This window comes from Echinops telfairi, unplaced genomic scaffold (assembly GCF_000313985.2).
Source record: "Echinops telfairi isolate 266 unplaced genomic scaffold, ASM31398v2 ScPeMD7_5868;HRSCAF=6743_0, whole genome shotgun sequence".
In the NCBI taxonomy this organism is placed as follows: domain Eukaryota; kingdom Metazoa; phylum Chordata; class Mammalia; order Afrosoricida; family Tenrecidae; genus Echinops; species Echinops telfairi.
Genome location: NW_022109767.1, coordinates 14,754,975 through 14,775,133, shown reverse-complemented (window position 1 = coordinate 14,775,133; position 20,159 = coordinate 14,754,975). Strand labels below are relative to the sequence as shown.

The 20,159-nt window shown below is 36.7% G+C and overlaps 1 protein-coding gene across 1 annotated transcript in view; it reads right to left on the bottom strand.

Moving 5' to 3' along the window:
* FSTL5 (follistatin like 5) overlaps positions 1-20,159 on the bottom strand; it is a gene marked incomplete at its 3' end in the record, with an annotated part of 780,165 nt that overhangs the window by 615,091 nt on the left and 144,915 nt on the right. Inside the window, exon 3 of the mRNA XM_004708783.2 lies at positions 16,861-16,894. Within this exon, the coding sequence (XP_004708840.2) occupies positions 16,861-16,894 (34 nt within the window). The remainder of the gene's footprint in view (positions 1-16,860; positions 16,895-20,159) is intronic.

Sequence of the window (20,159 nt, the reverse complement as noted above, 5' to 3'; positions counted from 1 at the left end):
ACACCAAACGCTTTTTAGGTTGTGGAATCAGGAACTTCCATTTCCGGGGTCGGAAAGCAAAAGTTACTGTAAGTAGCACTGGCAGACAGTTCAGTGTTTCTTACACAACAAATTCTATCCCTACCACACAATAAATCATCAATGTGCTCCTAAATATTAATTCAAGTGAATTAAAACTTGTGTCCACACAAACTCTGCACACTAATGCTTACAAAGCAGCTTTATTCATAATTGCTAAAAGTGGGAAGCAACCAAATTGCCCTGTAACAGCTGAATGGATAAGCAAACTATGATACTTAATACAGAATTTTGTATCATGGATACTCTCTCCACACATTGCATATTCATTTCATCATCTAGAACACTGAAAAGTCCAAATCCTCCAAGCACTCAGAGCTCAGAAAGCCAAAAATATGGATGCTGCCTGGAAGAATCTGTACCTGAAATATTAAGATGACATAGGATTACTTCAAATTACACAAAATCATACTTTCACCTAATGTAAATTGAGCTAGGTGAAAAAAACAAAAGGTGACGAGAGAAGAAAAGAAAAGAAAAAAAAATCACTAGAGACCAGACTGGATAGAGAGAAAGGAATGTAATAATCAAACACTTTATGGAAAAGGTTTAAGAGGCTAGAAAAGGCTAAATAAATAAATGGTGCATTGATTATGTTGTTTCCAAGCTTAATCATCCCCATCCCCTTTTTAAGCTTTCCTGCAAGCACCTTTCTTAACTTATTTTATACATTTTAGGTAAAATTTCTCAATTCTGAAACTGTATTGCCTGAGAATTGGGGACATGCTTTGCGTCCCTTGCTTTGCAGCAGTTCTCAATCTGAGAGTCACAGGCCCATTCGGGGCCGAACTACCCTGTAGCAAAATTACAGTTATGAAGCAGCTATGAAATAATTTTATAATTGGTGGCGGGGTCACCACAACATGAGGAACTGTCTTAAACGGTCACGGCATTAGAAAGGTTGAGAGAAGAGGTGTCAAACTGGTGGCCCCTGAGATAATTTTTTGTGACCCACGATGCTCTGAAATAAAATGAAAATAGAAAACATTGTTGTGAAGAAAATAGCACTTAGGGGAGATCCAGGCAATACCGTCCACATAATTCCCTTGCTACATTTTATTTCAGAGCATCGTGGGCTACAAAAAATTACTGCGGGGGCGGGGGCGCATGCAGGCCGCGGGCCGCCAGTTTGACACTCCTGCTTTAGAGGAACATTCTCTTGTGCTGCTCCTCCCAAGGTAAAGCAGGAGATGGACACGTCCAAGTCTGGGCCCCACCAAGCATCTTCAAGACCTTGACAAGGTAGGTGGAGCCCAGTAGTCTTTAGCAATTGACCTCCAGCTGCTTCTAGGACTTTAGGTTTTGTTTGTTTCTCTAACATGGTACAAGGGTGGAAAGAGCTTGTGGTTATATGGAATGGAAAAGAAGAAAGGTGAATCGGAGCGGGGGAGAGAGAGTCCCCTACATATTGGTGAGCTGAACCTGCTTTAAATGTAAATCAAAGAAAATTGTTCAAGTTAGTTTATGAGTCAAACTTGGTAGATTATTTTTCACTAGAAACATGTTGTCCAAAAAAAAAAAAGAAAGAAACATGTTGTCCTTTTAATTTCTAAGCATCTTATGGACACTTATACTTTGTAGCTAACTGTTGATTAACAAACAAACAACACTCCCAGTGAGGTGAGTCCACTGCTGTGTGCTATGATCATACAGAACAGAGCAATGCTTTTTGGTTTCTGACACTGTAAATCTTCACAGGGGCAGAAGCTGCATCTTTGTCCTCTAGAGCAGCTGATGGGTTTGAACCACCAACCAGGCAGTCCAATGCTGAACCCACTGTGCCATCAGGGCTCCCTAACTGATGAGAGTAATATAATGATTTATTTGATAATAATTGTTTTATAATTTTCAGCATATCAGGCAAGAGCAGTTTTTAATATAATTAGAAACTGTTCACCCTGATAATAGTTATGTACCTGACGGAGACCTATGTATATTGATATTTCTCCCTTCACAATCATTGAGATTAGGCTTTTTTGCCATTTGCTTTTGTTTTGTTTTTCATCTATGTACACATTTCTCTGTGTTTTATGTCAAACATCTTTATATTTATTTAATTAAAAAAATCAGTACCATCTGCTTTACCCACTGTTCCTTTGTCCAGTAAACCCGAGAACAGCAAATTATGCCAGTCTAGCTGGTATTTCTCTAAATCACAACTATAATACTTCTTTACTGAGAACATTTTACTCTCCTTCATTTTTATCTGGCCAGTATGTTCTTCAAAAACTAAAAAATCTCTTGGATCCCTGTAAGTAATACTAAATAATTAAATGTGGATATCAAAAGCATGTTTCACTTATGAATTGTCTACATAGTATTTGTTGCATGCTTATCATTTCATACTGATTATTCATATACGTGTATCATGATCAAGGACATGAAGCATCTCTGGTCTTTGTTCTGCAGCCATCTGACTATATTATTCAGATTATTTTAAGTTTGCAAGTGTGACTTCGCCCTTCAGCTATTAAGACAGCATTTGAGTTTTTTCAATAATTGAAATTTGTTCCTCAACTGAAGGAAACGGGATTTTGTGATGTGGACATCATCTCTGAAGCGCCTTGTGAAATAAAAAGTTTTGCTGATCTCAATATGTGTGGCTGGTCAATAAAAATCCAGCTAAGTACAGCATATGATCCAGTATTAAATTCATTTTAATCAGGAATGACAAGGGGTCCTTAAGCATCGGGAAACCTCAATTCTGAAGTTCAATGAAATGTATATGTGAAAACAAATGTAAAATGTTAAGGGACTATGCCATATTTTGTTTTTCAAAATTTGACTTAAAATTGGTCAAAAAGCTAGTATTTAAATGAGATCAATCACTGAAATGTGTAAGTAATTTTGCGAGTAAATATCACATTTCTATAGCATGGTGAATTTCATTTTAACACTTTTATACATTACATGTGAATAATCATATATAAGATTTATGTACAAAGCATTTATGCACTATATAAAATGTCATTATCCTGACATATTTTCCTGAATATATTTTCTTAATTCACTAATAACTTATTCATAATTGAACCAAATACTCATTATCTTTTTAATATTTTCATGAGTTCCTTTCAAGTTTCAATTGTATTTAATTTTATACCTGAATATAGAGATAAACAAAAATGTTCCATTTGCTTCAAATCTTAAAAAAGTACATTCCATGTTTTCCATCACAAATTTAAGAGCCTCCTTCCCCACTTTTATATTGCTCAGCCTGATCACATATTCATCCGCTGTAAAACACGAAGTTTGCATCCAAATTATGACATTTACATTACTAAACTATTCAAATTCTGAGGGAGCAGGGCTTTCCATACTGTCATGGACCCAATGTAGTTTTCATTGGGCATTCTGTAAATAATGACCATTTACTTTATGCAGACATATCCATCATAGGACATTTTGTCTACTTTCCACATGTGATAGGCTGCACAGAGATATTTTTGTGAGCCACAATCCAGAGTAAAACCAGTGAATTGATTTTTATTTACTTGTGAACATTAATTACAGAGATGTGTTGTATTACATCTAAAACTTATCTTCTTTATACATAAAATCATCGCTACTTCATTGCCTTTGTAAAGATTTAATGAGTTACAGAATATAAAGTAAATAAATAGGTATATAATACATGAAAAGATGATGATAAATACTTGCTCTTCTATGCCTTTCTTTATAATGAACACAGAAACAACAATACAATTAAACAGAAACAAATCACTCCTATATTCAAAATAACTTATTTTTATACTTACTATACAGTATTATTATAATGTTTCCTCCTGTTATACATAAGATCACCATGAATCATAGCTAGCTCCATAGCAACTAATAAAAATAGCAATTTATATGAAAGCTTTCCTACCAATATTTTAAAAGGACAAATTTGAAATGTTATTATAGTGGATACTAACTTTTAATTTGACCAAGATAGCACAGTATCTGTGTAATAAAGCAAAAAGATTACCACATAGAAACATAAGAAAAATAGTAGTACCTGTGGAGATAAACATAAGTCAGATCACTATGTGTTCTAAGGCGTGCTATTGAAGAAATGTTGCTTCATTTCCCTGAGAGACTAAAACGTGTTTGGATGCAGAATAGACGACATGGAGAGTTTTCATTTAATGGGTCCATGAGACATACATCATACAAAGTATCATCTATTCTCATGACTCTGAACTACTGAGAAAAGGCTTGGAGGCATGGTGAACAGACGTCTATGCTGCAAACTCAGGTTATTTCTCACGGGAAGTCCGGAGTCTTACAGAATGATGGATTGGTATCAGCATTTTGCCTTCTCTAGCATGCATGTAAGGAACCCTGAGTAGCACAGTGGTCACTGGTTGGGCTGCTAACAGCAAGGTCAGCAGTTTGAAACCACTGGCCACTCTGAATGTGAAAGATGAGGCAAGAATTATAGTCTGGGGAACCTACCCTGTCCAAGAGGGTTGCTATGAGTAGGAGTCGGTTGCTCTGACTGGATAGCAGTACGTTTTGAGAGTCCACATGCAGAGCTGTTAGTAAAGGTTGGATTACTAAATGTAAAGTTGGTGATTCAAATCCATCAGCTGTTCTGATGGAGAAAGATGAGGCTGTCTGCTCATTCAAAGATCTAGAGCCTTGGAAACAGAATCAACTACATGTTGATGGGTCTGGTTTTGATTGGGGCATGCATAGACTGCTAACCAGCCACCGTGTGGGAGAAAGATAAGGTTGTCTGCCATCATAGAAATTACAGTCTTTGCACTGGGTCTCCACTCAAGTCCTCCCTCAATGCAAGAATACTTTGTTCTATTAAACTGGCATTCTATGATGCTGACCTTCCCAACACAATTGCTGAAGGCAATGCGGGTGCATAAGCAAATGTGGTGAAGAAAGCTGATGGTGCCCAGTTATCAAAAGATATAGCATCTGGGGTCTTAAAGGCTTGAAGTTAAACAAGTGGCGATCTAGCTCAGAAGCAACAAAGCCCACATGAAAGAAGCACACCAATCTGTGCGATCACAAAGTGTCGAAGGGATCAGGTATCAGGCATCAAAAAACACAAAATCATATCATAGTGAATGAGGGGAGTGCAGAGTGGAGACCCAAAGCCCATCTGTAAGCAACTGGGCATCCCCTTACAGAAGGATATCGGGGAGGAGACGATCCAGTCAGGGTGCAATGCAGCAATGATGAAACATACAATTTTCCTCTAGTTCCTAAATGCTTCTCTCCCACCCCCACCCCCCACTGTCATGGTCCCAAATCTACCTTACAAATCTGGCTAGACCAGAGTATGTACAATGGTACAGATAGGAACTGGAAACACAGGGCCAGGGCAGGTGATCCCTTCAGGACCAGTGGGAAGAGTGGCGATACTGGGAGGGTGGAGGGAGGATAGGGTGGAAAGGGGGAACCGATGACAAGGATCTACATATAACCTCCTCCCTGGGGGACAGACAACAGAAAAGTGGGTGAAGGGAGATATCGGACAATGTAAGATATGAAAAAATAATAATTTATAAATTAGCAAGGGTTCATGTGGGAGGGGGAAGGGAAGGGGAAAAATGAGGAGCTGATGCCAGGGGCTTAAGTGGAAAGGAAATATTTTGAGAATGTTTAGGGCAATGAATGTACAAATGTACTTTATACAATTGATGTATGTTTGGATTGTGATAGGAGTTGTATGAGCCCCTAATAAAATTATTTTTTTTTAAAGATTACAGTCTTTGATAAAGCTATATAGGATACCTATGGGTCAGACTCAACTCCACGGAAGTGGTAAAGAAAGGGAAATAATCAGGGATGCACTTTTTCTGTTTTGTTTTTTTTCCCTCTGTGAGTGGGTGGGTAAGCAAAGGGTTATAAATGACCCTTTACTGAAATATTTTCCTTTGTAAGTTCTTAGCTAGCTGGGCATTCCAAGCACCACAGTGAATGTCATTTACAATGACACAAAGGATATGGCCATCAATATTATAACCCATAGACCGGGCAGCCAACAGTTGTCTTCCGAAAAAATCAATGCTACATCTGTTGGGCAAAGTTGATCATCTCACCACACGTGATAGTTCCAGTGTGAAATTATAATCCACTTTTAAACACCACCACAGAAGTGGAACACCGAAAAATGTACTGCCTCAAAAATTGTTATTTTTACTGTTAGGAACCAGCAACCTGCATACAACAGAATGAAGCACTCCCCTCCACCACTGTTGTAGCCATGTGCTGCCCCTCTATTTACCAGTTGACCACTGCCCTCCTCCAGGGACTAGTGCTACCTCATGACACCCCGAAGGACGTGAGACGAAGCCTCGCCATCCTTGCTTCTAAGGAGCTCTCTGGTCGCACTTCCTCAAGGACATGTCTGTGATTAATAGAACTAAATCAGTAAGCGACGTATCACCCCAGCTGCTGTGCTCAGAGTCACACTGCCTTTGCATTATGTGTCAGAAGAAAATATCTATGCCATAGACTGCTCTTTTTTCTATAAGCCACTCCAGAATAAAAACTTCTTAAATTTATTGATAGGAGAAATTTAAGTATCTAAGGACCCACTGGCTCTATCAGTAAAAATTGGATTATTCAGACCAAATGGATAATGGTTTGAATCCAACCAGTAACTCTGGTCCAGTAAGGATTTCAGCATAGAAGATACTATAGAACAATTATACTCAGTCACACGGGTTCAGCATCAATTGAATTTGGCTTGAGGGCATATGACAACAAAACACATCTATAACCTTAACTAAAAGGGGATTTGGTAAGTATAGTTTTTAATTTACTAATCTCTACAAAGATCTGGAAAATAAAGAGTATGTTAATACTTGAAGTATTTGAAAGCACTTGAAATGGTTGTTAAAATGAACTAAGTCAGAATTTGCAACTCAATCACTTGGAAGAGCTAGAAAAAATGGCAGACATTGCAAACTACTGGAGAAAATAACACAAAGTTTTAAGTACATATATTTTAATACTTTTTTGAATAGGCATACCAAAATTGCAACAGTGATCATCTTTGAATAGATAGATTACCAGTAGCATTGTCTTCCTTGCTTAAATGCATACTTCACAGAATTATTCTGAGGATCACACAATACAATACATAGAAAGCACTCAACAAAGAACCTTATTATAAAAAAAGGTTCATAAGTGCTAACTATATTCATATAAACATCAAGGTAAAGCAAATGAAGCACCTTACAGAGACTTGTGAATTGTTGTCATTATTGTTTACAACTGGTTGATTTTTTTTCAAATGGCCACATGTTAACAGTATACAGAGAAAAAACAAACAAGCAAAGAAAACCACAACCAAAATACCAAACTCTGTTATTAAGACATGCCCTCATCAACATAACAGTATATTCTTTGTTCTATGCTTGACTGCATGTATGTTTTGGTATGTTTTCACCTTAAAAGGAAAGTCAGAAGAAAAATTCTCTTCTGAAAAATCAAGGAACAGACTATAAATAGAAGAATCCTGTTGTTGTTGTTGTTAGGTACCATCGAGTCTGTTCTGACCGGGCAGCCTTACACACAACAGCACCAAACAGTGCCCAGTCCTGTACCACCCCCACATCACACGCTTCAGCACAATATGGCAACCATGGTGTCAATCTATCTCGAGGGCCTTCCTATTTTTTGTTATCCCTCTACCTTACAAAACATGATGTCCTTCTTCAGGGACTACAGACAATAAGAGTCCATTTAGGGCAATAATCCACATATTCTCGTATCCTAGAGAATAATCAAGAACAAAAATAACAACAAAAGTGCTCTCTCTAGGATAAAGATTATCACGGAGATAACAAGTATAAGTGCCAAATCTAGTCTCAGTTACATTAGAGATAATTATCCAGGGGACGTCTGCATTTCTGCATATCTCAAGAACAGAGACACTTACAGACTGCTCCAGATCGTCTTTTCAATGAGCTCATCCATTGAATACCATTGCTACCTCTGGAGCAATAGACAGGTATATTTACTTGTAAGTGTAACAATGGTAATAATGCCTACCCCCAGGACAAATGACAGGCTTTGTTTGTTTGGGTTTTTTTTTGAGTTTCCTGTGTCAGTGCATGGTGAGCAATTCTTGTATTGAAAGTCAGTGCAAGTGCAGTGACTGCTGGATCCACTTTTCGTTTTCCTCTTGGAAGTCATGCAAGTGTCAATAGATGATACCCTGACTTCAGTAGCTACATGTAATAAACTCTCCCTTGTCTTTGACACAGAAACCTCCTACCATCTGTCAACAACCTTGAAACATTAGCAGATTGACGTGTTATTTTATGAAGGGGTAAAATCTCCACCGCTTCACATTTCTTCATAAGTGTTCTGCACTTAATAATACATTTAACCATCAACCAACTCTGTCAAGAAATAAATATCATTCTTTCCTTTCTACAGAAGAGAACATTATGTACACTGGGGTCAATTATTTGCTAGTGATCAGAGAGCTATTTATTGTTGACCCAATATTTAAATGTAGCCTGACTGTGATGCTGAGCTCTGAAATGCCAAACAACCAATTTTGTAATCTTTATGGAGTCTGTAGATTTTTCCATGTTTGCTCTAAGTGAATCCACCCACTGCTTTTGAGTCAAACTGAAATCATGATGGTCATATGTGACGGAGCAGAACTGTTCCAGTTTCTGAAGCTGCAACATTTACAGACGTCCTCGGTCTTATTTTTTCTCCAGGCTGGTGGATTCAAAGTGCCACCCTCTAGACTAGGCAACCAATACTTAACTCTCTGCACCACTAGATTTTCTATTTAAGTGAACTATGGATTGATAATATCAGAGGATGGAGAAAATAAAGGAAGATTGGCAGCTTGTGAAGCTGGAAAACACTCAGGCCTGTCCCCGATTCTTCTCAATGCGAATTATATTACGTCAATCTTTTTAACAACCTAGGCAATCCCTTTACCCCAATCATTTCTGCCATCAATTTATTATTGAAAACCTCATAGCTATATCATGTAATATATAAATCTACTTTCCCCTATACATTGACTTCTCATCTAAGGCTGATCAACCAAACATCACTTTAAATGCTTTTTAGTGTCCCAAAGCCTAAAACACAGCACATCTTTCCACATATTTCTCATTCTTTCCCTCCATTAAGACAATATCTCAGGAAGGACCACGCTTTCTTAAAACCCTCTTGCTGGTTGCCCTGCCCTTACTTCATCACACTTCTAGGTTTTGCTAGCCTTCAGTTAACTTGTTTGCACCACATCCCACTTCCCAGATCCACACCTAGTACTATGTGCCTCTTTGTGGGGGATTTAAGGACAGTGTCTTTAATCCCTATTTCTATGACAGCTAATTCTCTATCTAATATCTAAATGGATAAAAGTTAATTGAATTAAGATGTATGACACTGGTTCTTCTGAAATTGCCATTATGTTCTCCTTTTCTGAATTCTTCGACCCAGCCAACATTATCACAAAACTATTGACATAAGTTTGTTGTTACATGCTTCTGTGTCGGTTCCAACTCATAGCAATCCTATGTACAACAGAACAAAATACTGACCCATCATACACCAAGACGTAAGGAGCAGCACTGTATAAATGTAGCAGCAGTTAATTTGCAAGAAATTTGCTAAATAGGATTTAGGGTTGTTGGGGTTTTTTTTGCTTTTTGAGTAAATCATATACTTCTTTAAATTGACTTATTAACTATCCCAGTGTTTACAATATAGTATGCTCAGGTTACAATACTTGATTCCCCCTTTCATACATATATATGAACATTTCTTGAAGTAGTCCATCAGATTTCTACTCTGTCTTATAAGGTTCCTATGAGTTAGTATCAACTAAATACTGATAAACAAGTATTTATCAGTCATTTCAAACACCATTAAATTATTATTCATTAGAAAGAATTAAAATTAAGCACAGTTATCCTGGGTTGTTTTTCCCAACATCATATTCACTGTCATTTAATTAATTCCAAATCATAATGACCCTATGAGGCAGGTTGGAAATGCCCTGTCCTGTAGTCACTATGGTTTCTGCGATGATGACTTTATTGAGTAGTAAAGCCTCATCGTTCTTGTGCAGAGAGGCTGAGGGCTTTAAACGTCTCTTGCCCACAGCAGCCCAATGAGTAAACACTAAGCCAGTAGGGGCTCTCCCAGTGTCATTGCACTTGAGCGATACTTGACTTGTTCATGTAATACTGACTCCTGGTGGGCAAAACGAGCTGCAACATAAATCACTGAAACCCACTGAATGAAGATAATTTCTTGTCATCCATTTAAAGAACAGAGAATGAATCTAAATAGGGATAAAAGTGGAGAGAAATAGAAGAGAAGTCTGGCAAAATATAGATTAAGCCCTCTTGCATAAATAAAAATTAGGATCAGTTACCTCTTGAAACTTTTCTGGTTGAAGATAATAGATACATTAGGTAGAGAAGAAATTTTGTCTTCTTGTTTGCTGTGGCAATGAGCATTTATCAAGATCATATAAACAGGTACCAAATTATTTAAATGCATTTCCTAAGGATGGGGGATAAATATTGCCATCTTTCCCAGAAAAAAATTTTCCTTACTGAAATCTATACTGCTTATAAGTAATTTATTGAAGTCTTTGAGGGTATCCTTTAAATCATTTATAGTGAATGCACTTCAATTAATTAAGTTTTCCTTTTGAGGCACATATTAGAACTGAAACAGATGTTTTGAAAACCTTTGCCAAAGATTATTAACTTATTAATGCAACAGACGGGGGTGGAGAAGGAAATCCAGAATTGGCATTAACGTTTCATCTTTATAAATGTATTCCAAAATTCACTCAGTTCTATATGACATCGTTATAACAACCAATTAAATAAGCAATGTGTTCAGAATAATTGAGAATTACATTTATAATTTATCTCTAACTCAACTATCAAATTATATCATATTGTGAAGGTAGGTATAAAGTTGAGTGGATTGAATTATTTTCAATGTTCATATTGTTAAGTAATTGTTTCGAGTCAATCATCCATTACTAGAATATATGTGACACTAATATTTTGCTGCAAGTTAATCAATAATGCATTCATGAGAATGCATTCCATTCCCATTTAATTTCAAAAGCACTTTCATAATTTAAAAAGGACAGAAAAATAGATTTGATCAAGCATGAAGTAGCTGCTACAACAAAGAACTATGTAAAAATGTTCACACACTTCTTTCATAACAAGTAGTTTTTCAATGAATTATTATCACAAGTATTTAAAACTATCATTTTCTGGAGTTTATAAAATATAATTATTTGCTTAAAAAAAACAAATCCTAAGTAGCTCTGTGGAGATTGGTAAGTGGAGAGGTCTGCGGCCCAAGTAGGGGTGCTGAGGTTGTTTAATACCCACGAGAGTTTAGGTCACTTTCCTGAACCAGAAGCTGGCTCCCTCCCCATCTCCTGCACCCACAGCAGAGTCCCAAGGACCGGGACCTGTCTCAGGAAATTGTCTGACCCAAGCCCCTGCATCCCCCCACCCCATGCTGCTGCAGCCATCTGCAACCCAGCCAGCTGAAGCACCGGAGCTCAGCAGCTGCCCATCAAAGGCTTGTGCAGCCATAGTTTGATATCCCAACGGGCTCTCCATCCCCACCCCAGAACTGCATGCTTCTTCACCCAGGCTAGCACTCTCTTTCAGACCACAGTCTGCACAGCTGTGAACAGCCCCTACGGAGGCCTGAGTGTTGCTGAAGCGCAATGCAGGCTCACCTCAGAGCCTGATGATGGAGAGGACCATCCAACCTGCCCTCCAAACAACAGATTCCCAATAGATTAAGGTGAGAGGGAAACCCCAGTAGGACAGAGGCGAAACACAACCCCACAGGGCAGTTGGCTACAGGCAGCCTGCAGAAGCATTCACACCATCTTCCCAAAGAGAAGGCCCAGGGCTCTCTGACTCCGAGGAAAATGGCATCAATTTCTTCCAAAATGACACGTAAACTGCCTCAACACACTCAACAAGAAAACAGGAGAAACAAAATGCAGTGTGAGAAGATGACCTGAAAATACCTGCAGCCATAGAAAAGGCAGAGGTCGACTGGCCACAGAGAAATATCCAGAATGCTGCTGAGAGTCATACAAGGGGGAGGCAGGGGAAAGGAAGGGGTTAACAACAATCCCAGTGACAAAGGAACAATAAGTGATCTAAAATTGATGGTGAGGAGGGCATAGGATGCCTGGTGGGGCTTAATCAAGTGCATTGTAGCCGAAAGTAATTACTAAAACCCAAATGAAGGCCAAACATGATAGTGGGACAAGAGGAAATAGAGGAAATAACTAGGAGGCAAAGAACATTTATAGAGGTCTGAATACAGGCACGTACATATGTAAATACATTTATATATAACAACAGGGAAATAGATCTATGTACATATACTTATATGTTAAGTCTTAAGGTAGCAGACAGAAATTGGGCCTTTAGTCAAGCCCTACCTCAACACAAGAACCATTTGTTCTAATATCCCGGCATTCTGCGATGCTCACCTTTAGCACAATCACTGAAGAAAAATCGGTGCATAAGCAAACGTGGTGAAGAAAACTGATGGTACTCAGCTATCAAAAGATATAGTATCTGGGGTCTCAAATGCTTGACATTAAACAAGTGGCTATCTACCTGAGAAGCAACAAAGCCCACATGGAAGAAGCACACCAGCTTGTGTGACCGTGATGTATCAATGGGATCAGGTATCAGGCATCAAAGAGCCAGACAAAAAAATCATATTGATGTATGAGGGAGAGGGTAGAGTGGAGACACAAAGCCCATCCATAGACAATTGGACATTCTCTCACAGAAGGATCACAAGGAAGGGATGATCAGTCAGGGTGCAGTATAACACCAACAAAAACACACAACTTTCCTCTAGTTCTTTAATGCTCCCTCACTATCATGACCCCAATTTGACCTTACAAACCCAGCTAGACCAAAGTATGTACAGATAAGAGTTCTCAACAAAGAGAAACACGGCAGATAAACCACTCAGGACACCAGGAGAGGAAGGGGAAGGTGGAGGGAGAAAGGGGGAACCAATCACAATGATTGACAAATAATCCCTTCCCAAGGGGACAAAAAACAGAAAAGTAGGTGAAGGGAAACAGTGGTGAGTGTAACACATGAAAAAACAAATCTGTGCATTATCAAAGGTTTCTGCGGGAGGGTGTTGGGGGTGATGGTGTAAATGACCTGATACCAAGGGCTTAAATAGAAAGAAAATGTTTTGAAAATGATGATGGCAATGTGTATACAAAGGTGCTTGATACAATAGATGTATGTATAGATTGTGATAAGCGCAGTAAGATCCCCCCAATAAAATGATTTTTTTTAAAAAAGGAAACCACCCACACCTTTTTTGAAGCTTTCTAGGGGAAAGTTTTATACACACACACACATACATATACATGGGTCACTATTTTGCAGTATTATATGATATTTTCATGTGCTCATCTACTGCCTTCAAAGGGTTTAAAAGTAAGAGTCTAAGAGGCCATTGGTATCAGTCAGTTTTAGATTAGTTAATAGATCTTGAGAGAGGTAAGCCAGTCTCACAAACACTGTGAAGTTACTCTGGAAAAATAAAAGAAAGAAAGTTCAGACACTGGCATTATATGTTCGGCAACCTAAATTTCATAGCAACCCTTCTTACAACCTACTTGGTACACATTCCTGAATGTGTATTTTAGTAGTCTACATTGCCAATTAATAATGCAGGAAGTAAAGTAGATTCTACAGGCAAATAGAATAGGGTGTGTGTGTGTGTATAAAGATGGAAATATCTATACTTTTAAATCATATCTATTGATCAAACATAATTTTATTTTATGAACTATGAAACTAACAGAATTCCCTTGGGTGTTTTGCATGCATATAGAAGAGTATTGAAAAACATAAGTTGAAAATATGTACTTATCTTTTTGCATATACAGTTTCCAAAACCCACAGAGGAAGTTCTAATCTGTCCTATGAGGTGACTATAAATCAGTATTGACACAACGGCAGTGAGTTTTAATATTTTTTCTTAGAGGGTATTGAGCAGTGTGTGTGGGTGTGGACACTCTGTATTAGAGAAAGTATAACAATCAAAAGAAAAAGTAGAAAAAAATCTATGCCTACTATATATATAAAAAAAATAATTGGTTCCACCACAGTGAATATATTAAACACTTGGAAAATTATATACTCTAAGTTGATATCACATTCTTTGTAAACCAGGGATTATTTAAGTTTTCCTAAAAAATATTATTATTTCATCAGTGAAAAATCTTAGAAGTCCATATCTCAAACCACAAAGTTGTTTACTATATAGAATCTTTATTTATTTACCTCAGCAATCACCACACCAAAACCTTTGAGATACCAATAGAATGACAGTTGCTCAATCAAAAGTAATTTTATCGGTCTTTAAATACATATATATGAGTACTTTAAGATGCCTTTCAAATGGGATTGACTTATAATATTTTAATTACATTAGAATAAAAAGATAAGTGATGTCAAATAATTATTCAATTGGAAACAGAATTTTAATTTTGAAAACAGATATGGATCTCTATGAACATGAAGAGGAGGAGACTCAATTTTCATTGAAATGCTTTGTGCTTTCATGTGATTTCAAGTCTCTGGTATCAGAAGCAGCAATAGGCGCCTAATGCAGGAAATTAGAAGATTAAAGACTTCCTCTAAAGACATTTTTGTTAAATGTTATGAAACTGTTCTGGTATATGAGATTGCCAATAATTCAGGAAGTCAAGAGAGTTACTAGCTTACACTTGATTATTAATATCAAGTAAGACTATAGCTCACATGTCAATGATCAGTTGCTAAGACATGTGTAATACTTGAATATCAGAATTTTTGACACCTACCATTGGATGAAATTTGCTTTTCTTTTCCAAATATATTTTCCTAATATATCAACATTTAAAAACACTTAAAAATGACTATCCATAATTTCCATTTCCATGAGACATGATTTCAAGGAGACTCCAAAAAAATATAAATAAAAATACAGAATAGCATGAAGAGGGGAAATGTATTTAGATTATAAATATTGAAGCCTCTTATGTGCATATGTGCATTATTAACTTACAACTCGGTGGCTATGATGCATGTAAGACACCTAAACCATGTGTCAATAACATTAAAAGAAGATATGAGCATCACCCTAAAATTTATTGCATTACAAAGGGATACATGTTCTTAAACAATAGTTAGGAAAATAAAACTTGTACTACTTCAGTTGATATGATTCATGTATCCCAGGGCAATAAAGCACGAAGATGTTACACTACACTTACTTCTACTATAAGAACATAATAAATACCATTTAAGATTAACCTGAACACCAGAACCTTCATGAGAAAATAGGCATATTCTCTGTATACGAACTCTCTTTACAGTACAAAAGCATAAAACGCGGAGTTAATATGAGTGTTTTGAGAATAAATAAGTCTACTAACTTCACATATAAAATAACAAGCCACAGTTTGTCGAAATGAACACAAATAGGCGAGGAATTCCTGGAAGAACAGTCTTATATAAATCATTTGAATGAAATATATCCAGCAAATTTTAAAGGTATATTTTAAATATTTTTCAGGATATTGACATATAGAAATGACCACACAGAAAGGTATATTTTTAGGTTATTTAGAAGTTAATTAGTTGTGGGAACATTTGCAGAGAGGATTACATTTACCAAGTCAGTAAAATTAGTATTGTGAATCAAGAGAGTCTAAGTTCTCTTTCACCAATACAAGAGAAACATGTGAGCTTAACATTCTCAAAATTTATTTTCATACAACACTGAGAAAAATAAATCTCAGTAAACATGTCTTTCTACACAAAAGGAAGGAAGACAGAAAAAAGAAGAGGGTTCTGGATTTAATAAGCAGGCTTGAGGTTGACTTGCCTTCAGAAAGGCCCAAATGGAGAAGGGCCGACACATGAAAGAGAGGTCAGGAGGTTCAGGGGACTCATGACAGTGACTGTTAAGGTTTGTTATCAAGGCGCTCATCAGCACAGGTTACAGGAAATCTTAATTAAAGGATTACATGTATTTAGTGTAACTTATTGTTTCAATTATGGAACTTCAAAACGTAAAGCATGCTTCTCTAAGGAAAACAGCCTTCTTCTGTCTTATGGCTCTGCCATACAGAGAATTACCTCCATCTTCTCTCAACTCACGGACATCACGGAGATTCTAACCCACAGTGACGCTACAGAACACCGTCAAACTCCCCTGGTGGGCTTCCAACAATGTAACTCTTCAGGGGAGTAGAAAGCCTTTGCTTTGCCCTGTGGAGCAGTTTGTGGTATAAAACTGCACATCTTGCTTTTAGCCGCCAACATGTAACTACTTTGCCGCCAAGACTCCATTCCCCAAAGTTTAGTACATGCAAAAAAACATCATCTGATTTGGCTATAGAAAAATATGAGATGGAAGAGACTACAGAGCGGATTCTTTATGAAACATATTTTGAAATGAGTAACGCCAATCTGTAGATGTTATAGAATAACGATTTTAAAGAAAATACCCAAAGGGGAAATTTCACCAAAACAATGTAGAGATTAAACAGAACATTCTGCGGAGGTTTTTATAAAGGGAAGGGATCTACGGATCAAGAGTCTTCCACAGCCCTAACAATTCCCAAAGGGTCCTCAATGGCATTCAAATCACTTAAAACTTCTGATTTATCATTATCTTGAACTAGTGAAAAGTAACTTTATTTTTTAAGCTATTAATTAACTATAATATAATCTTAAATCATTCATTTCTTACCTTTGATTCTTGAACTTTCTTGGCTTTTCTCCTGCTGGAAGTAAAACAGAAACAGGTCAAAATCTGCAAGGAAATACTTGATTTGCTTAAAATAAATTTAAGGACATTTGATTTACTCAAAATTTGATTAGTTAAAATAAGCATCATTTTAACTAAAAACTAATCAAACTCATAAAAATGTTCAGTTTCACAAGCATTCAGAAGACATTTTAATATGATTGTCACCGAGAGAAAAAGACAGAGCTAACATTCATTCAGAGATGTAGTAAATAATCACTCTGAGTCGACATGTATCTCTAAAAATACTATGAGTAAGGATAAATAAGTAATAATACATCTTAGATGCCTTACATGCCTTAGGCCATATCTCATTTAATTTCAACAAACATTGAAAGGGTGCCTCCTGAATTTGTTTGCAAGAGCTTTGCATTAATTATAAATCATTGATTAGGGGAAACTTATAAGGACAAAGTGGCGAATTTGCTAAAAGACAAAAAAGTTTAAAAAAAAACTTAGGAAAAAAATGTTCAATGTTTTTTCCTATTTACCTTAGAATTGGAACCCATATCACTTCTACAGACTGAAGTTGAGTTGATGGTAATTGTAATATTATTATCTGTTGCTTTACTCAGATCTCTCAATTTGACATCACTTTTTTTTTTACATCAATTCTTAAGAATTATCAAACCCTAACAGATTTAACTTCTCAATTAATATTCAAACATAATTTATTCTGACTGCAAGTTTCAAATCTCACAAGTAAGATAATCTTAAAATATCCATCACACAATAATAAATACAAAGCACTGAGCTTCAAATTTCCACGAATGTCAATAATTTTAGTCAAATAGTCAAAATATGAGACTTATTTTCCTGAAAATATTAATCCCAGACTCCATAATTGAAAAATCCATATTTATTAAGTCTCCTAGCTCAATGGTATTATTTTGTACATTTTTAAGTTATCGTTTTTTTTCAATTCTGATTTATTTTAAATTTATTGTACCTGTGGTTCACATAGGAGCTTTGGTGGAATAGTGCTTATTATTGGGCTCTTAATCACATGGTGAGCGATTCCAAGCACCCGTCATTGAGCAGAAGAAAGATGACACTGTAAAGATGAGCTACAGACTGGGGGACCAGTGAGGACATTCTACCCAGTCCTACCAGGTTGCTATAGTAACATCAACTGGATGGCACTTAGTTCAGTTTGGAGTGTAGTGGCTCATATAAAATAACCTTCCATATAACTCATTTGTTTTTAAATGCATTACTTGTTCAAAATTATAAATTGAGCAAGACACAATTTTCTAAAGAAGCATTTGGTAGTAAGATAATATTTCTCTGTTACTCTGTCTCTCTCCTCTCGTTTTGCCATTCATTCATTTAACCCTTTTGTCTTTCATCAAATCCATAGTTCCTATGTGCCAGACCACTTTTCAGGTTGTAAATCTATATAAGTGAATAAATGTTTTAAACCTATGTGCCCTTAAGGAATGTATTGCACAGATGGAAATAAGTCATATTTAGGAAAAATATCATTCAAGTAGATAGTGTCAGTGTGCGGTAGCTATGGCAAGAAATTTGGAAAACAATTTCCCGATCAACCAACCAGAAGAGATCTCTATTTATTTGTAACCATTCCAAAAAAAGATGACCCAACAGAATATTTAACTTATTGAACAGCATCTTTAATTTCACATGCAGGTTAAATATTGTTGAAAATAATTCAAATCCTGCTGCAGGAGTATAATAACATGGAAGTTCCATAAATTAAAGCCAGTTTCAGAAGAGGTCTTTGAACCAGCTATATCATTGTTCATGTCAGTTGAACCTTGTCTGAAAATGGAGAATATCAGAAAGATATTGACTTATGTTTTGTTGAATATGCAAGGGCATTCAACTGTGTGTACTGTATTCCAAAATTGGAAACTCCAAATAATTGTGCTCAGCCAGAACCTATACACAGACCAAATTATAGTTGCTCAAGCAGAATAAGGATTAACTGCATGGGCTAAAGTCAGGAAGCTTAGTGCTAGCACTGTTCTTTCACTGTCTTTATTAAATGTGTTGTCTTCAGTGCCAATGAGTTGGTTCTGACGTATATCAAGACACGTACAAAAGAACAAAACACTGTCCACTTCTGTGCATTCTCAAAATTGTTATGTTTGAGTCCACTGGTGCGGCTATTGGTCAACTCCATCTCGTTGAGGCTCTTTTCCCACTGACCATCTATTCTATCAGCATAAACTCCTTTTCTGGGGACTGGTTTCTGCTGACCACATGTCCAAGTACATGAGACAGAGTTTCACCATTCTTCCTTCTAAGGAGAATGCTGGTTGTACTTTACCTGAGCCAGATTTGCTTGTTCTTCTGATAGTCCATGGTACTGGCAATGGTCTTCATCAGCAACATGATTGAAATGAATCAATTTGGTCTTTCTTATTCACTGTTTGACTTTCACATGCATATGAAGTGATTAAAAATACTATTGAGTGAGGTACACTCAGGGCTCAGAGTGACATTTTTGCTGTTCAACACTTTAAAGAGGTTTTGTACAGCATTTTTTACTATATTTGATTTCTTGATTGCTCCTTTCCTGAGCATTGATTATAGATCCAAGCAAAATAAATTCTTGCTTGACAACTTCAATCACATTATGATGTTTCCAGTTGATTGAGTTGTGAGGACTTTGGTTTTCTTTACCAAAGAAGTAGAAGGCGGTACTCCATAAAGAAGGGTGGAGTTCTTGATCCTCATCAGCAAGTTCAAATCCTCCTTACTTTCCAAAAGCAAAGTTGGGTCATTCACATAACACAGGCTGTTGATAAGTCTTCCTCTAACCCTGATATCAAGATCCTCTTTATAGAGTCTAGTGTCTGGAATTATTTGCTCAGCATAAAAATTGAATAAAAATGATGAAATATACAACCTTGATGCACATCTTTCCTGATTTTAAACCACGCAGTATTCTCTTGATTTGTGCAAACTGCTGCCTCTAGTTCCAGGTACAGATTTTATACGAACACAATATAAGTAAATTGTATCTGAACATTTTAAATACAATTTGAAGTTATTTAAATGTCTTATAATTATGTCTCTATTTTAATAAGCTCCTGACACACTCAGTAACTACTCCTTCGATACAAGTGGGCTTGGAATAGGCATGACTAGTACTGTGCTACATGATAGGGATTCATCAGGGCTGAGGAATCCTAATATTAAAAAGTTCACATTCCATTAAGAAAGACAGCTGTTAATTACAGCAATAAGGCATTATTGGATGATATGGAAATAGG